We start from the raw sequence: 17,972 nt of genomic DNA, 5'->3' as shown, positions 1-17,972 counted from the left end.
TTTCAGTGACACATTTAAAACTGAAGATGAAGAGGTGTTAAGACCAGAAGTACTCGGTTGATTTTGAATGTCTAACTCGATGGTACTGAGTTGAGCCTCCAATGGAATCTGCCTATCCGTTGCTAAAGCTGGTGCAAACTCCCAATCTTCAAAAATATCGGGATTAAAAGGACGAAAGAATCCGACATCTAATGGTTGAACGTGATGGGAACAGTGCGCCGAAAAACAAAATACTACAACCCCGTTTTCTTTAGAAAACTGTCTAGAGACCAGGCTTTTATGGATACTGTGGCCTTCTAAAAGTAAAAGAACTTTCAGGGAAAAAAATTTTTGTTTTTAAATCTTCTTGAAAATTTGTTTTCTTATAGATTTCAACCCGTACATTACGAAAATGCTATTCATTTTTTCCAAAAAAATTTTCTCATATATATTTTTTGACCTCAAAGTTACGAAAATAGGTCAACTTCTGATAGCCATATTTTTTGTTTCTCAACTAGTTGGATGAGGTCGAGTATACTGGCATATAGCTTCATCCTTTCACTATAACTAGCCGCAAACCGCATTGCCGAAGTCAGCGCTGCAGCTGAGTTATGGCTATCAGAGTGGGACAAGGTTTCACCATTAAAAAAAAAAATTTGACTTTGAGGTCGATGAAAAAAAAATCTCCCAAATCTTTTTGAAAATTTCTTCTCTTATAGATTTCGACCCGTACATTAAGAGAATGCTATTCATTTTTTCCAAAAAAAATTTCTTATATTTTTTTTTTGACCTCAAAGTTACGAAAATAGGTCAACTTCTGATAGCCGTATTTTTTGTTTCTCAACTAGTTGGATGAGGCCGAGTATACTGGCATATAGCTTCATCCTTTCACTATAACTAGCTGCGAACCGCATTGCCGAAGTCAGCGATGCAGCTGAGTTATGGCTAGCAGAGTGGGACAAGTTTTCACCATTAAAAAAAAAATTTTTTGACTTTGAGGTCAAAAAATATATAAGATAATTTTTTTTGGAAAAAATGAGTAGCATTTTCGTAATGTACGGATCGAAATCTATAAAAGAACAAATTTTCAAAGAGATTTCTTGGAACTTTGAAAATTTTGACGACCAAATGTTGGAGAATCGAATACTATGTATGCATGGTGCGAGAGGTGCTTAAAGGCGAAATATAGTCGTTGTTTTTCAGTACGACGTTAGTAAGCGTCTGACTTTAATGTTAAGAAAATGGTAACCGTACTACTTCTACTTGATCGTGTTTAATCCACTGTAGAGTAGTACCAAAAGGCTCAAAATCTGCTCAAGTATGCTCTTGCCCTTCTTCCTAAATCTGATGAGTTCGTACGTTCCTATCATGCTCTTCAATTTTAATATTGACTTTTAAGTTTTTTTCCACACATAACCTCTTGTTCTTGTTCTATCGAAATGCTTTTGAAGAATACCAGCTCCTTGCACAATAGTGAAACGCTAAAAAACAATTTAGGAAATTTCATTTAGATATCGACAAAGTGTATCCAAAAATTATATCAGCCTAATGAAGATCCTTGGGGAGTTTATGTCGTATTACTAGGTCGTTATTATCAGGAAGTAAATGTCAAAAGTTCTCCATAAGAAGTAATTCATTGGGATCATGTATAACGGTGTGGCAAGCCAAGTCCTTGCGTGCAAACTTCAACATATTAACTTATAGATACATATAAAAAACAAATCACTTATCTGAGTTTTTTATCTTTGATCATGTTTAAAGCCTATTCGTACGCAACTGTGTGCATGGTGATGAAGCTAGTAGTAAATATGTTGCAATATCTCATCAAGTGTCGCAGCAAATATTTGCTTAATCTAGTTTTGTGTAAAGTACTTTGAAGAGTTGCTGAATGTGTATTTCCAAGAGCTATTAGAGCAGACTCACCTATAGAGGGAGTTCAGTTGGAACTTCTCTTGTAAATCTTTGATCAAGATGATGAACTGGTTGACAATATATTTATTTTTTTTAAGAATTATAAGATGAACCAAAAAGATATTTATTTAGCAGTGAAAAACAGGAGAGGAGATTCAGATTTTCCTCTTATTTCTTACAATTTTATCAATATTTGGATCACAGTGGTCGTCACTGTGGAGACTACTTTGAACGTAACAATATTCCTTACGTTTCCAAATGCAAAAATAGAATTTTTTTAGGTATTGGTTCACCGAGGTCCCTCAAAGAAGGAAGAGTTCTTTTACTTTGAATACATTCTTAAAATTTGTTTTCTTATAGATTTCGACCCGTACATTACGAAAATGCTATTCATTTTTTCCAAAAAAAATATCTTTTTTTTTTTTGACCTCAAAGTTACAAAAATAGGTCAACTTCTGATAGCCATATTTTTTGTTTCTCAACTAGTTGGACGAAGCCGAGTATACTGGCATATAGCTTCATCCTTTCACTATAACTAGCCGCAAACCGCATTGCCGAAGTCAGCGATGCAGCTGAGTTATGGCTATCAGAGTGGGACAAGTTTTCGCCATTTAAACAAAAAAATTGCGATTTATTAGACACTATTGATAAGTAACTATATAAATATAAAACTATTAAATTTAAATAAGTTAATTTTCTCACTGTTTTTTTGATTCGTACTCCTGCACTTTATCTAATAATTATCAATTTTATTAATTCAATGTTAATGACTTCTTAGACTTAAATGTCGATGTAGGTCTAAAAGAAGATGAAACATTAAATTTTTATTTCAAAATATACTCTTGCACTTTTGGTTTATTTTAATTCGTTTAGACCTAATAATGCTAAATTAATTTTAACAGATTTGAAGAGACCGACCCCGGTAGCACCGTGTGTTCACGATGCAATTTGGTGGTCTCGGGTTCGAATCCCGGCATGGGCATGGTTGTTTGTGACTGTCTTACAAAAAGCAAAAACATTGTGGTTCGGAACCCACGTTAAACTGTAGCTCCATAAACAACAATATTGGGCGGCCGTCGAAATACGACGCGAGTCCATTGTATTTGAGGAAGAAGAAGAAAAAGATTTGAAGAGGTTCACAACTCATTTCAAATTTCTCTGGTGCTTCTGAGGTCTGAAGGAAGAGTGGGAGCACAAGAACTACTTTTAAGAGAGACAATATTATCGTTATAGGGATTTAATTTAAATTGACCCCTTTTTTGCCTACAGTCTGTAGATGGTGTAGATTCAAAGGCTTCTGGGTGGTGATCTACAATGAGATGGAGTGCAATACAGATTGCACAATATGTGTTAACCCAAACAATTTGAAGTTAGTGGTAATAAAACAATGAGTGAGTGAGAGATTATACCTCATCACTTCCTAACTATGCCTCCATAATAAGACCTAATGGTAAAGTGTGGTTTTTCCCATAAACCAGTATGAATAACTACACCTACTTAAATTATATAAACCTAAATATTTGTCGTCATTAAACATCCTTAAAAAGCAATTACGTCTATGATGAAAAAACACAGTACTATACCTATACGTCAAACTGTTGGAAACCGTTGTTAATAGGTCACGCATATTTTTGTTTTAATTTCAATAATTAAACGGTAATTACCGTCATAAGTACTTCGGAGTCAGTCGCTGCTATACCTGATACGTTATTTTAATGATCTCTGTTCGAAGGTTTTGTAATGCATTTAATGCACCTGCAAGTAACATTATTTAAAAAAAAATAGTTTGTACATAATAAATTATTATTGTTTATTTATGTACAGTATTTAGTAGTAGTTAAAGAAGAAGTCCGGGATTCCTTTATGCGTTGATGTTACTTAGGGCTGCTTTTACATAATTATTTATGTAGTTATATTAGCCCCAAGAAGGGTAATGACTGAAAAATATCGAATCTTGTAGATCACATTTTCAAAGACTTAAAATATTGACAGTGCCATGCTTGTACATTACGTCTTTTCAAAAAAATTCAGATGTCTATAACGTAATGACGACAAGGCAATGCAATAGTCTTAGAATTCCCTTACAAAAGATATCCCTACTATAATTGCATTAGGGTGTATAATGCTTCACCTGATAATAATAATTATTGTAATAAAAAATTAAACAAAAATTTTAATAGTTTTATATAATATATTGTAAACCTCTGCTTTCATTATTTGACAATTGTAATGTTTCCATTGACACTGATGACAAATAAACTTTATTATTAAATACAGGACTATTTTTCAAAGAGGGATTTTTAAAATTATTTTTTAATTAATTTATGCCTAATCAGGTTTCTCCAGTAGGTCTACTATTACAGACGTTCTGTTCTTCTTTCAACATTTAGAGTAAAACATTTAGGAAAGAATCAGAAAATGATAGACCTAGATATATTAGTTGTGGCTATGAACTTCTTGACTATAGTGCTTGAAATAATAATTAGAACTGTATTTTCATGCTCATTGACCTAAATGATGACAAACGATCTCCAAAATATGTCATTTACACACCTTTCCAGCCTAATCGGTATTCCAAATTCCCTGGATAAGTCACTTCTTTATCACAATAATAATTTATTTCTCATGAAACTGACTCTACTGCTGTTAACTTATGAACTTCTACACAAATCAAACTCATCTAACCTGGGGCCGTATCTTCGAATGCGAGCAAAGTCGAGCGGCAAAATTCGCACACGAATTAAAAAGTGCATTTTCGAACAGCATTCGAAATTTCATTCGCGTACGAACGAATTAAATGTAGTGGCAACGTAGCAGAGTCGAGTGCTATTGGAGGCCATGACAAACGAAATAAAGACGATAAAGATTTTTTAACCTAACCTGAAATTTAAGTTTTAAAACATCGGGGGATTTTGAGGTTTTTTTCATGGCGTTTCTTGGGTTGGGTTGGGTTGGGTTCGATTAAAAAAAACTAAATTGCGGTTTTTGTCGAGTGAGCAAAAGAAAAAATTAATTTCATTTATGGCAGAGCACTCGGAGCACCCAAGATTTTACAGCTAAAACTGCACAAGCCTTGTGAATAAAAGTAGCGGACAGATTACACAGTCTCCCTGGAGCACATCAATTCCATCGTAGTAGGTTTGCTTAATCTATATAATTTAATAATTTGAGCATCTGAATACATTTCAAATGGGTCAAGAAATGAAGACTATATTCTATTCCTTTTGTCTGCCAGAGTTTCAGTCTCTTCCAGAGCATCGACGACGTTTCTTTGCACAAATATGTTTAAGCTTGCCATTTGATTATAGTTGTTTTTTTTTTCAATAAACAACAAAAAAACACTATGAAAATACTCATACAAATTAAAAAAAAGAAGCTATAGTTTAAAATCAAAATAAGACAAGCGGCAGAATCAAATTGAAAATCGCACACGAACTTTGAAATTCGAATGGTATATTATACCCATTCGAGACACCGCATGCGAAAAAGTTCACATACGATGCGAACAATACGAATATCCATTTTTCCTGCGAAATCCTCTAATTTCGTATGCGAATTAAATTCGAATGGTTTCAAAAATACAGCCTATGATCTTCTTAACTATAGTGGTTGTAATAATAATTAGAATTGTGTTTTCATGCTCATCTACCTAAATGAGGACAAACGATTTCCAAGATATGTCATTTACACACCTTTCCAGCCTAATCGGTATTCCAAATTCCCTGGATAAGTCACTTCTTTATCAAAATTATAATTTATTTCTCATCAAACTGACTCTACTGCTGTTAACTTATAAACTTCTATACAAATCAAACTCGTCTAACCAACAAAGAAGTTTTTTATTTATGCTTTTGCAACTCGAGGTGAAAAACCTTTACTTCCTTGAGAACAATTTGTTTTTTATTGTATAATGTTCATCCTGGCCTCTTTTCCTCCCTATTTGTGCCTTAGGTAATACTTGTATGTTCCCTTGGGGCACATTCGTACATAAAAGAGAGTGAAGGAAAATTATAGTATGGAGCTTGTGGAAGTTTTCCTGCATTACCTTCTGATTGTTTTCCATTGTTTCATACCTAAATTAAATAAGCGAGTAAAAAACAAACGATCAATGCATCTACCGTATATATTTTATAGAAAAAAAATTCCAGCACGTGCATGTAAAACGTTTACGTTTTAACACATGTACCGCTTCAAGCAACAGCTGTTAAAACATCCATTTTTTTCTTTTTGATTTCCTAAAGGAAAAAGGGGGCCATGCAACCATTTTAACTCACAAGAAGGAAATTTCAAAGAACTTGTGAATGCCCGAATAAAAAGGGCAACTTTTGATAAATTAACCTGAAACATTCTGCGAATTTTCCCCCTAATGGAAATTTACTGTACTATTACAGGTTCCACTGAATACACTAAACAAAAAAAAAATTATATACATTGTCTCATTCAAATTAGCTATTTTAAGCATTGTTTTTATTTTCCCAGTAAGACACGACTGATTATACATGCAAATTAAGCTGGTCAACCCACGAAAATGTAGCGGATGAATATTCTATAAACATAATAATGCACGTTCCCTGAATATTATTTCGACAGATAAAAAGCAAATAAAGCCCCATTAAAAAAGAGACTGACATCCCGCGACCATCCTTGACAGGCTTCACTCTACACGGCTTAAATTACATTTCACACTAATTACAATTGGGGCTTTTATATGACGTAATAATTTGTTTACTCAGAGGCTAAATTGTATAATAATAATTGTTCTGTTGCGTTGCAGGCGAAGGCATTAGGGCGGGTATTGTTCGACCAAGTGTGCAAGCAGCTCCATTTGCTCGAGGCCGATTACTTTGGGTTGGAGTACGCGGACTGTCATGGAACCAGGGTGAGTTTAATCTATTCTAATTATTAATAAAGATTAATTAATTAATATTCGGAGGTGTGTAAAGCCTTTGATAGTATCAAGATTTTTTCAGTACATTCAGAAATCAACAAGTCGGATGGTTTACCCTAGGTGCAGATGTGCCTAAGTTAAATGAATATGAAACAGCACGGCTTCGGGCAATTTCTAATGGATCTGGACTGCGGGGAAAAAAACCAGTATATATCGGCCTGGTAAACAAGGGTGTTGCGTGCACCTAAGATAAGGTCGTCGTATTGAAGTTTTTCTCTCAGTAGCAAGTGTATGGTCAATAGATGACGCCTTTTCTTTCCCTATGAATTTCTATTATGAACCCAATATGTTTAATAAACATTTCCTTGCCAAATGTCTTTCAAGGGTGAAAAATGAGGACAATAAAGTAAAAAACTTTTTACTTTATTGTCCTCAGAGATATTATATTACACACATCACTTTATTAATAAAATGGCATTTAAAAATAACGAACGTAAATAGGAAAAAAAAAAGATGGTTGATGATGAATTAAAACGTGCAACGTTAAATGTATGAATCACTTTTCGCGGTAATAATTAAAACGATGACAATAATATTGCTAAGCAAATGGAGAAGCTGTGACGTTTTAATTAGTTTAGGCACCACTACAAAATGATCCAATAATAAGTCTGTCACTTATAATAAATCATAAAATTTGTTAAGGAAGGCACACCGCTTGCTAAAGTTAGCGTCCGAAGATAACCGTCTTACTTGGAATGTGAATTTTTTCCAGGTTGCACACAAATTAAATCAGTAGTTTTAAATAGAAACTCCTAAAATATTGGATGAGAAGTGTAAGGAATAATGAAGATAAAGCTGCTCCGGTTTTGGTTCTGATCCATTGGTGGAAGTGTTTTTACCCTCAAATCTATCTTCAGGATTCCCTTTATATAGATCTGAAAGAATTATGAAAATATCTTAAGTGGTTTCCAAGATATCACCTAAAATGTCCGCTAATAAATGAAAATCTTGTAATTGCTATACGGTGTTAAAAACTTCAAATTTGATGGGACCTTTTTAAACAAAATTGCCTATAACTCAGAGAGTTGCTGAGGTACAGAAATCATTCGTATATTAAAATATTGGGAAATAAATGGCCTTGGTTGGTCTAAATATTTTTTAAGAATATTTCAATTATTAGTAAGACTATACCAAAGAATATTGAAAAGTCAAGTAAGAAAATTAGCCTAAAAAGCGTGCCTAACCAAAACTGCTCTAACTACCCAAATTCTTGACCCAGAATGTTGTTTTTACCCTCAAATCCATCCTCAGGAATCCCTTTATATAGATCTGAAAGAATTATGAAAATATCTTAAGCGGTTGCCAAGTTATGACCAAAAATGTCTGTTAATAAATAAAAATCTTGTAATTGCAATTTGGTGTTAAAAACTTCGAATTTGGTGGGTCTTGGACCTTTTTAAACAAAATTGCCTATAACTCAAAGAGTTGCTGAGGTACAGAAATCATTCGTATATTAAAATATTGGGAAATAAATGCCCGTTGTTGGACTAAATCTCTTTTAAAAATATTTCGATTATTAGTAAAACTATAGCAAGAATATTGAAAAGTCAAGTAAAAAAATTAGCCTAAAAAGCGTGCCTAACCAAAACTGCTCTAACTACCCAAATTCTTGACCCAGAATGATGTTTTTACCCTCAAATCCATCCTCAGGAATCCCTTTTTATAGATCTGAAAGAATTATGAAAATATCTTAACTGGTTTCCAAGATATGGCCAAAAATGTCCGCTAATAAATAAAAATCTTGTAATTGCAATTTGGTGTTAAAAACTTCGAATTTGTCTTGGACCTTCCTAAACAAAATTGCCTATAACTCGAAGAGTTGTTGAGGCACAGTAATCATTTGTATATTAAAATATTGGGAAATGAATGCCCTTTGTTGGTCTAACTAAATCTCTTTAAAAAATATTTCAATTATTTTTAAAAATATACCGCAACCAAAACTGCTCTAACTACCCCAATTATTAATCCAGAACGATGTTTCTACCCTCAAATCGATACTTGGGAATCCTCTTATATGAATCTAAACCGAACTATGACAATATGTTAAAGGGGTCCTAAGTTATGACCAAAAATGTCTACTGAAGAATAAAAATCGTGTATTTATGCCCAAGAATAATGAAAAGTCAGTCAATACGAAAACTAGCAAAAAAAGTATGCCTAACCAAAACTGGTCTAACTACCCAAATTCTTGACCCAGAATGATGTTTGTAGCCTCAAATCCATCCTCAGGAATCCCTTTATATAGATCTGAAAGAATTATGAAAATATCTTAAGCGGTTGCCAAGATATGACCAAAAATGTCTGTTAATAAATAAAAATCTTGTAATTGCAATTTGGTGTTAAAAACTTCGAATTTGGTGGGTCTTGGACCTTCCTAAACAAAATTGCCTATAACTCGAAGAGTTGTGGAGGCACAGTAATCATTCGTATATTAAAATATTGGGAAATAAATGCCCATTGTTGGACTAAATCTCTTTTAAAAATATTTCAATTATTTGTAAAACTATAGCAAGAATATTGAAAAGTCTAGTAAGAAAATTAGCAAAAAAAAGCATGCCTAACCAAAACTGCTCTAACTACCCAAATTCTTGACCCAGAATGTTGTTTTTACCCTCAAATCCATCCTCAGGAATCCCCTTATATAGATCTGAAAGAATTATGAAAATATCTTAACTGGTTTCCAAGATATGGCCAAAAATGTCCGCTAATAAATGAAAATCTTGTAATTGCAATATGGTGTTAAAAACTTCAAATTTTGTGGGTCTTGGACTTTCCTAAACAAAATTGCCTATAACTCGAAGAGTTGTTGAGGCACAGTAATCATTTGTATATTAAAATATTGGGAAATAAATGCCCTTTGTTGGTCTAACTAAATCTCTTTAAAAAATATTTCAATTATTTTTAAACATATACCGCAACCAAAACTGCTCTAACTACCCCAATTATTAATCCAGAACGATGTTTCTACCCTCAAATCGATACTTGGGAATCCTCTTATATGAATCTAAACCGAACTATGACAATATGTTAAAGGGGTCCTAAGTTATGACCAAAAATGTCTACTGAATAAAAATCGTGTATTTATGCCCAAGAATAATGAAAAGTCAGTCAATACGAAAACTAGCAAAAAAAAGTGTGCCTAACCAAAACTGCTCTAACTACTTAAATTCTTGACCCAGAATGATGTTTTTACCCTCAAATCCATCCTCAGGAATCCCTTTTTATAGATCTGAAAGAATTATGAAAATATCTTAACTGGTTTCCAAGATATGGCCAAAAATGTCCGCTAATAAATAAAAATCTTGTAATTGCAATATGGTGTTAAAAACTTCAAATTTGGTGGGTCTTGGACCTTTTTAAACAAAATTGCCTATAACTCAAAGAGTTGTTGAGGTACAGAAATCATTCGTATATTAAAATATTGGGAAATAAATGCCCTTTATTGGACTAAATCTCTTTTAAAAATATTTCAATTATTAATAAAACTATAGCAAGAATATTGAAAAGTCAAGTAAAAAAATCAGCAAAAAAAGTGTGCCTAACCAAAACTGCTCTAACTACCCAAATTCTTGACCCAAAATGTTGTTTTTACCCTCAAATCCATCCTCAGGAATCCCTTTATATAGATCTGAAATAATTATGAAAATATCTTAAGTGGTTGCCAAGATATGACCAAAAATGTCTGTTAATAAATAAAAATCTTGTAATTGCAATTTGGTGTTAAAAACTTCGAATTTGTCTTGGACCTTCCTAAACAAAATTGCCTATAACTCGAAGAGTTGTTGAGGCACAGTAATCATTTGTATATTAAAATATTGGGAAATGAATGCCCTTTGTTGGTCTAACTAAATCTCTTTAAAAAATATTTCAATTATTTTTAAAAATATACCGCAACCAAAACTGCTCTAACTACCCCAATTATTAATCCAGAACGATGTTTCTACCCTCAAATCGATACTTGGGAATCCTCTTATATGAATCTAAACCGAACTATGACAATATGTTAAAGGGGTCCTAAGTTATGACCAAAAATGTCTACTGAAGAATAAAAATCGTGTATTTATGCCCAAGAATAATGAAAAGTCAGTCAATACGAAAACTAGCAAAAAAAGTTTGCCTAACCAAAACTGGTCTAACTACCCAAATTCTTGACCCAGAATGATGTTTGTAGCCTCAAATCCATCCTCAGGAATCCCTTTATATAGATATGAAAGAATTATGAAAATATCTTAACTGGTTGCCAAGATATATACAAAAATGTCTGCTGATTCATAAAAATCTTGTAATTACCATATTGTTTTAAAACTTCATATTTGGTGGGTCTTGGACCATGGTGGATAAAATTGCCTCTAACTCAAAGAGTCGTTGAGGCAAAGAATTCGTTCATATATTAAAATATTGGGAAATAAATGCCTTGTCTTAAGCTAGTGTTCTCCTTTAAAAATATTTTAATTATTAGTGAAAATATACCCAAGCATAATGAGATTTTGCTATGAGATTGGGTAAAAAAACATGCGCCACCAAAACTGCTGTAACTACCCAAATTCCTCACCAGATTGATGTTTTTACTCTCAGATCCATCTTCAGAAATCCCTTTATATAGATGTAAAAGAATTATGAAAATATGTTTAAGGGTTCCCAAGTTATGACTAAAAATGTCCACTAATAAATAAAATGCTGGTTATTACAACGCGGATCTAAAAACCTAAAATTTGGCGGGTCTTGGACCTTGCTAAACAAAATTGCCTCTAACTCAAAAAGTTTTTGAGGTACACGAATCGTTAATATATTAAATTATTGGGAAATAAATGCCCTTTTTTGTACTAAAACCATTTTTAAAATATTTCAATTATTAGTAAAACTATAGCAAAGAATATTGAAAAGTCAAGTAAGAAAATTAGCCTAAAAAGTGTGCCTAACCAAAACTGCTCTAACTACTTAAATTCTTGACCCAGAATGATATTTTTAGCCTCAAATCCATCCTCATGAATCCCTTTATATAAATTTAAAAGAATTATGAAAATATCTTAAGTGGTTTCCAAGATATGACCAAAAATGTCTGCTGATTCATAAAAATCTTGTAATTACCATATTGTTTTAAAACTTCATATTTGGTGGGTCTTGGACCATGGTGGATTAAATTGACTCTATCTCAAAAAGTTTTTGAGGTACAGGAATCTTTAATATATTAAATTATTGGGAAATAAATGCCCTTTTTTGTACTAAAGCTCTTTTTAAATTATCTCAATTATTAGTGAAAATATACTCAATAATAGTGAGATTTTGCTAAGATATTGAGCAAAAAAACGTTCCTTAACCAAAACTACTCTAGCTACCGAAATTTTTGACCCAGAATGATGTTTTACCCTCAAATCCATCCTCAGGAATCACTTTATACGGATTTAAAAGAATTATGAAAATATGTTAAAGGGTTCTCAAGATATGGCTAAACATGTCTGGTGAGGAATCAGAATCTTGAAGAACACAGATTATGTTGAGCAATTATGTTCATGGATTTAGAGTCCATTCATATGTATTGCACAAATATGAAGAAACGCAATGTCGTTTTCCTTATCACTTTGCATTAAGATGCTAATAATAAATGTCTAAAATTCTCTCACAAACCCGGAGAATAATAATCATATCATATATACGATCGCAAAATAAAGATAAGAGATTTAACAGGTTTTTAACCTGATGTCCACGATATCTGAAATATAAATCTGGCCTGTCAGGTATCCCGCTTGAATCCGAACAGATTTATAGAGCGGATATTAAATACATATTTGCAGGCACGCAGAAGGATTTGATCATTTTTCTGTTTTACGGGAAGAAAGTGGAATTTTTAACCATGTAAAGCTAATACAGCATAGGCATGAGAGAAAACGAAGAATCAGCCATGTTAGAGCACTTTGCTCGCTGCACATTTAATTTGACTTTAAAATTGCCTTGGTGATGACGTTTGGATTCACTGCAAATTACTGACAAAAATGACCTAATTTGACCTTCACTGGTTTAATTTCAGTATTGGTTGGATCTTCAAAAACCGATCTCCCGTCAACTCGGGCTGTCACTGGTCGATCCCATCCTGTACTTTTGCGTCAAATTTTACACGCCCGACCCTGCACAACTCGAGGAAGAATACACCCGTTATTTGTTTTGTTTACAAGTGAAAAGGGACTTGGCGCAAGGTAAGATTTTCGCTTTATTCGGATAGTATAGGTTTACTAATAATAATTCATTCATTTCAGGTTATATGCAATGTAACGAGAACACGGCTTCTTTAATGGCCAGTTACATTGTGCAAGCGGAGTGCGGGGACTTCGTACCGGAGGATTATCCCGACCACACCTACCTTTCTAGTTACAAGTTTGTGCCTCATCAGGATCACGAAATGGAGAAGAAAATTATGGAGAATCATAAAAAGCACATGTGAGTCATCGCGCAGTTGGGTCGGGGGCTCAATTTAAATATCGACTTCAATACAAAGTTTTTGAATGAATGAATTAGTTTCATGCACTTAAATAGTTCATAGAACTTGAGGACACCTAGCAATTCAACTAAGTAAACTTGTCATAAATCAGCACGCCATTGACTCACCTAAACCTGGGCGTTGGTCCACTCTTTTGGTGTCTCTGGATAACTCCCCAGTTGATAGATTTTTCACGTTTATAGGGAATGCAATCAACAGGTAAAGGGGGCATTCTAGGAACTTAGTGAGTGATTTTTTTATTCCAGGCAGTCGGTTTTCAGGGCTCCTCTGTCCAGGAATTTTAAGCATTTCTTTTTATTTAAAGTTATCCAAAGAGTTTGCTTGATATGCTTGCACACCTCACCCATCTGGAAAAGTGGCTTCAGATGCCTGGGAGATATAATCCATTTATTTAAAAGAAGAAAATTATAGGGAATCATAAAAAGCACACGTGAGTCATCGCACAGTCGGGTAGCTCAATTTAAGTTAATCAATTTCAATACAGAGTCTTTGAATAAAAGGAATCAGATCATCATTAGTGCCATGCACTTAAATAGTTCATAGCAATTCAACAAAGAAAACTTTAATATCGTCAATTGGTACAAGAAAATAGTAGTATATTTATTCTTTACATGAATACAGATTCTCAGTTTGTCAATATGTCTGTCAGCACGCCATTGGCTCACCTAAACCTGGACGTTGGTCCACTCTCTTGGTGTCTCTGGATAACTTTCCCAGTTGATAGACGTCCCTAAAACTTGCCTTCTTACGCATCCAATGAATAGGCCCAACATACTTTTTAATTATTTTCTTTTTTTACGGATTCACTCCTCGGTTTTTAAGCCATTGCCGTCGTCCCCATTGTCTTCTTCCACCAATTCAGGTTTCTATGTTCTCATTCTTCTTATTTTTTCACGTTTATAAGGGATGCAATCAACAGGTGAGGTGGGCAAAAAAAGGTGTTCTTTTGTCGAGGTTTCCTCACATTTTTTGTCCCTTTTTCCAGGAACTTAGTGAGTGATTTGTTTATTCCAGGCAGTCGGTTTTCATGGCTCTTCTGTCCAGGAATTTTAAGCATTTCTTTTCATTTAAAGTTATCCAAAGAGTTTGCTTGAAATGCTTGTACACCTCGCCCGTCTGGAAAAGTGGCTTCAGATGCCTGGAAGATGTAATCCGTTTATTTAAGTGTATTTTTAGATTCTTCCGATAGTTTGGCCTAATCTGTTCCAGCCATTCAAGGCTCTTTGTTTTTTTTGTCGGGAATTTACAGTAATTTCTTACTTGTGTTCTCTTGGCTTCTCTGTCTCTTTTCCAGGAGTTTTTTTAGGTTAACCAGGATAATCATTAGTGGAAAAATGGCTTCAGATGCCTGGAAGATGTAAAAAGTTTATTTAATTGTATTTTTAAGATTATTCCAGGAGTGTGGTTCAGGCAGTCATTTTTCCTGGTATTCAAGGCTTTTTGTTCCCTATTTCAGGTATCCAAACTAATTTTTGCCAAGAATTTTGATATTTAACGCTCCTTGACTCTCTGTTAAAAATTGAAAATAATTGTTGACTTATTCCAGGCAGTTGAAGTCATTTTTTATGTGTTCTTCTGGTTTTTGCCCCTTTTCCAGGTATTTTAAGCCATTTTGTTAGGTTATCCAAAGAGCATGCCTGGAATGTGTGAAAATAAGAAACATCTTACCTGTTTAAGAAAATAACCTCAGATGCCTGGATAAAGTAATAAATTTATTGAAGTACAGAACTAAAAAGAAACTATTTATTTTTGACTATTTCTTGAGATGTGGACAGATTTGTCGAGGGAGTATATTAATTATCTTGATAGGTAGTTTTGTGTCTAAGTTACCAATTAGATTGGATAGTGATCTTAGTAAGATAATATTAAGCATCAGAAGTGGGATTATCTACACCTGTAATCGACTAATCCAGTTGAAGTTTCACTTATGAAAATTTGTCCTTATTGTTAGCTGGTCCATTAATTTTGTTAAAAAGAAAAGAATCTTATAGTATATGCTACAATTTCGAAGAGTTAATTATTTACTCCCTGTTATTAGCGATCAGATCAATCGTTACTTGGTTGCATGTTTACTTTTAATATCCCTTGATACGAGTGCTAGATTTTATCAAATTCCTGTACACCCTGACACTATATTTGGTTCAGCACTATAATTTCTTAACTGCACTCTTAGTACGGTAAATAATCTAAGTGGAACAAAATTTTAATTTGACAAAAAAGGATCATTTCTCGATTATACAACTGGTAACAAAAATGCTGTCTAAATGGAAAGCCTATGCGAAAACACCCTATAACACCTATAGAAGGATTGTATATTTCATAAATAATACAATCCCTCCACTACAAAAGTGACTGTAGGTAGATTCAGCAATAGCAGAAAAAGAGAGAAAATGGTATTCAAGGCTCCTTGTTGTTACCCTTTTTCAGGTATCCAAACTAATTTGTCCAAGAGTTTGAATAAATCCATTGATTTCTTCCAGGCAATCATTTTTCTTGGCATCTATGGCTCTTTATCACCCTTTTCCAGGAAGCTGAACTTAATTTTTTGTATTTTCCTGGCCTCTGTCACATATTCCAGGAACATTCAATCTGTATATAAGAATGACGCTGGGTTAAAAAGAAACACCTTCAAAATGCCCCCCTGGAAAATATATTCGATTTGCTTTACTTTGAAATGAATTTAGAATTTGGTCTATATTTGTAATATAAAGGATATCCGATGTTCTGCTATAAATAGAACGTCTATAATATGTCAGAGGTCGCAGTGGAGCCTTTACAAGTATTTTGATAAATTTGACATTCAATGAATGATGGATAGGTTTAATTTTGATACCAATTAAAGCCAATTCTATCTGGTTTTAAATATAGATTAAATAATGAAATTATTATCGAAACTGATGTGTTTGTATTTCAGGGGTCAATCGCCAGCAGAAGCTGACCTGAACCTTCTAGAAACGGCTCGAAGATGCGAACTGTACGGGATGAAGATGCACCCGGCAAAAGACCACGAGAACGTTTGCCTGAATTTGGCAGTGGCCCACATGGGCATCCTGGTGTTCCAGAACTATACCAAAATTAACACCTTCTCCTGGGCGAAGATCAGGAAGATTTCCTTTAAGAGGAAAAAGTTTTTAATCAAGTTACATCCCGAGGGTTATGTAAGTAAAATCGTAAAATGTTTAGTTTATATATTTTACAGTATCTTAAAATAACAATTTTTAATTATGAAGGTTGAACATAATAATTATGATGATTTTGTCCAATGAATTTAAAAAAAAAAATAAGTCAACTAAAGAATCTGTAAGGTGAATAGCAACAAAAATGCTGAATTATTGAGAGAGATGGTTCATAAATGAGGTCCCAATAACGTATATTGTAAGGAAGAATATAAGAGTGTCCAATAATGGGTAACTAGAAATACTTCGGTCGTCCTCCACTAAATTTATTTAAAAATTATTAATCCGACATGTTTCGGACATATAACATGTCCATCATCAGGGATAACAAATTAAGGGGTTTCGTCAATACATCTTATAGATGTAGTGCCTCAGGCAAGGTCAAAAGGTTAAAATGAATTAAGATACATGAGAATGGGACCAAATTTGTTGATAATTGTTTTTGGTATTAATGTTGCTGATCAATTTTTTTTATACAGAATTTAATGAAGCCCAAAAAAGACTTCAGATTTTAACAAAATTGCAAATAGCCGCAAGACTTAAGTGATCCGAATTCAAGGGATATATGTGATTATTTTAATTCTTTGTGAAACATTCATAAAAGTACTATGATAGTTAATGTGCCATCTATTTTTAAATGATAATGCAATCTTAGTGTTTCCCATCTTTTTCAAGGTATTTGCGAGAATAGTTAATAACGGACTCACTTCATAGCTTAATAAACATAAACAAGTGTTTCCTAGGTGCCAATATGGCTTCGAGTGATACCGCTCCGGTGACTGTTGTAGTAATAACAGAATTTCAAACTCAAATACATTATTATTAAAAAACTGCAATGGTGTCTCCTGATCTGTGAAAGGCATTTGACAATGTTGACCCTGATATTGTATTAGTAGTCAGAGGTATATCTCGGGGTTCTTGGTCGCAAATTGAGGTTGCAAGTTTCAGGGTTTACCTACCTTGGGAAGCCCTGTTAAATGAAGGGGCATGCCTGGTGTCGCAAAATATAATATAAATTATATTTCCGTTTCCCGCGGTTTTCCTGAAAAGCCGGTTTTCTTGTATACATGTGCCAGAAGCCAGAGTTAATTGATGACGCACCAGCTGGGACATTGGGCTTGTGTCAAGCATCGGGCTGGATGACAGGTGACCTGTTTTGTAAGTGGCCGAAACATTTTATAAAGTTTACACATTCATCTCAAAATAACAAAACCCTCTTACTGCTTGATGGTCACGTTAGCCACAAACACTTGGAAGTTATTACGTTGACTAAAGAAAATGGTGTCGTAATGATTTGCTTTCCTCCGCACTGCACACACCGATTACAACCCCTGGATGTGTCATTTTTTTGGTCCTCTATCCGCCTATTATAATCAAGCGATTACAAAGTGACTTAGAAATAGTCCAGATCGCACTGTATCTCCTTTTCAAGTAGGAAAGCTATTTTCTGAAGCCTATGAACGCA

The 17,972-nt window shown here is 33.8% G+C and overlaps 1 protein-coding gene across 2 annotated transcripts in view; it reads left to right on the top strand.

The window, feature by feature from the left end:
- LOC126745904 (FERM, ARHGEF and pleckstrin domain-containing protein 1-like) overlaps positions 1-17,972 on the top strand; it is a 79,861-nt gene that overhangs the window by 27,405 nt on the left and 34,484 nt on the right. For both annotated transcript variants that reach the window (XM_050453946.1, XM_050453947.1), the window contains exons 3-6: positions 6,665-6,769; positions 12,864-13,029; positions 13,090-13,270; positions 16,246-16,489. In XM_050453946.1, coding sequence (XP_050309903.1) covers positions 6,665-6,769; positions 12,864-13,029; positions 13,090-13,270; positions 16,246-16,489 — 696 coding nt within the window. The remainder of the gene's footprint in view (positions 1-6,664; positions 6,770-12,863; positions 13,030-13,089; positions 13,271-16,245; positions 16,490-17,972) is intronic.

This window comes from Anthonomus grandis, chromosome 16 (genome assembly GCF_022605725.1).
Source record: "Anthonomus grandis grandis chromosome 16, icAntGran1.3, whole genome shotgun sequence".
NCBI classification, from domain to species: Eukaryota; Metazoa; Arthropoda; class Insecta; order Coleoptera; family Curculionidae; genus Anthonomus; species Anthonomus grandis.
The sequence above is the reverse complement of the archived record's forward strand: the minus strand, read 5'-3'. Positions and strand labels throughout refer to the sequence as shown.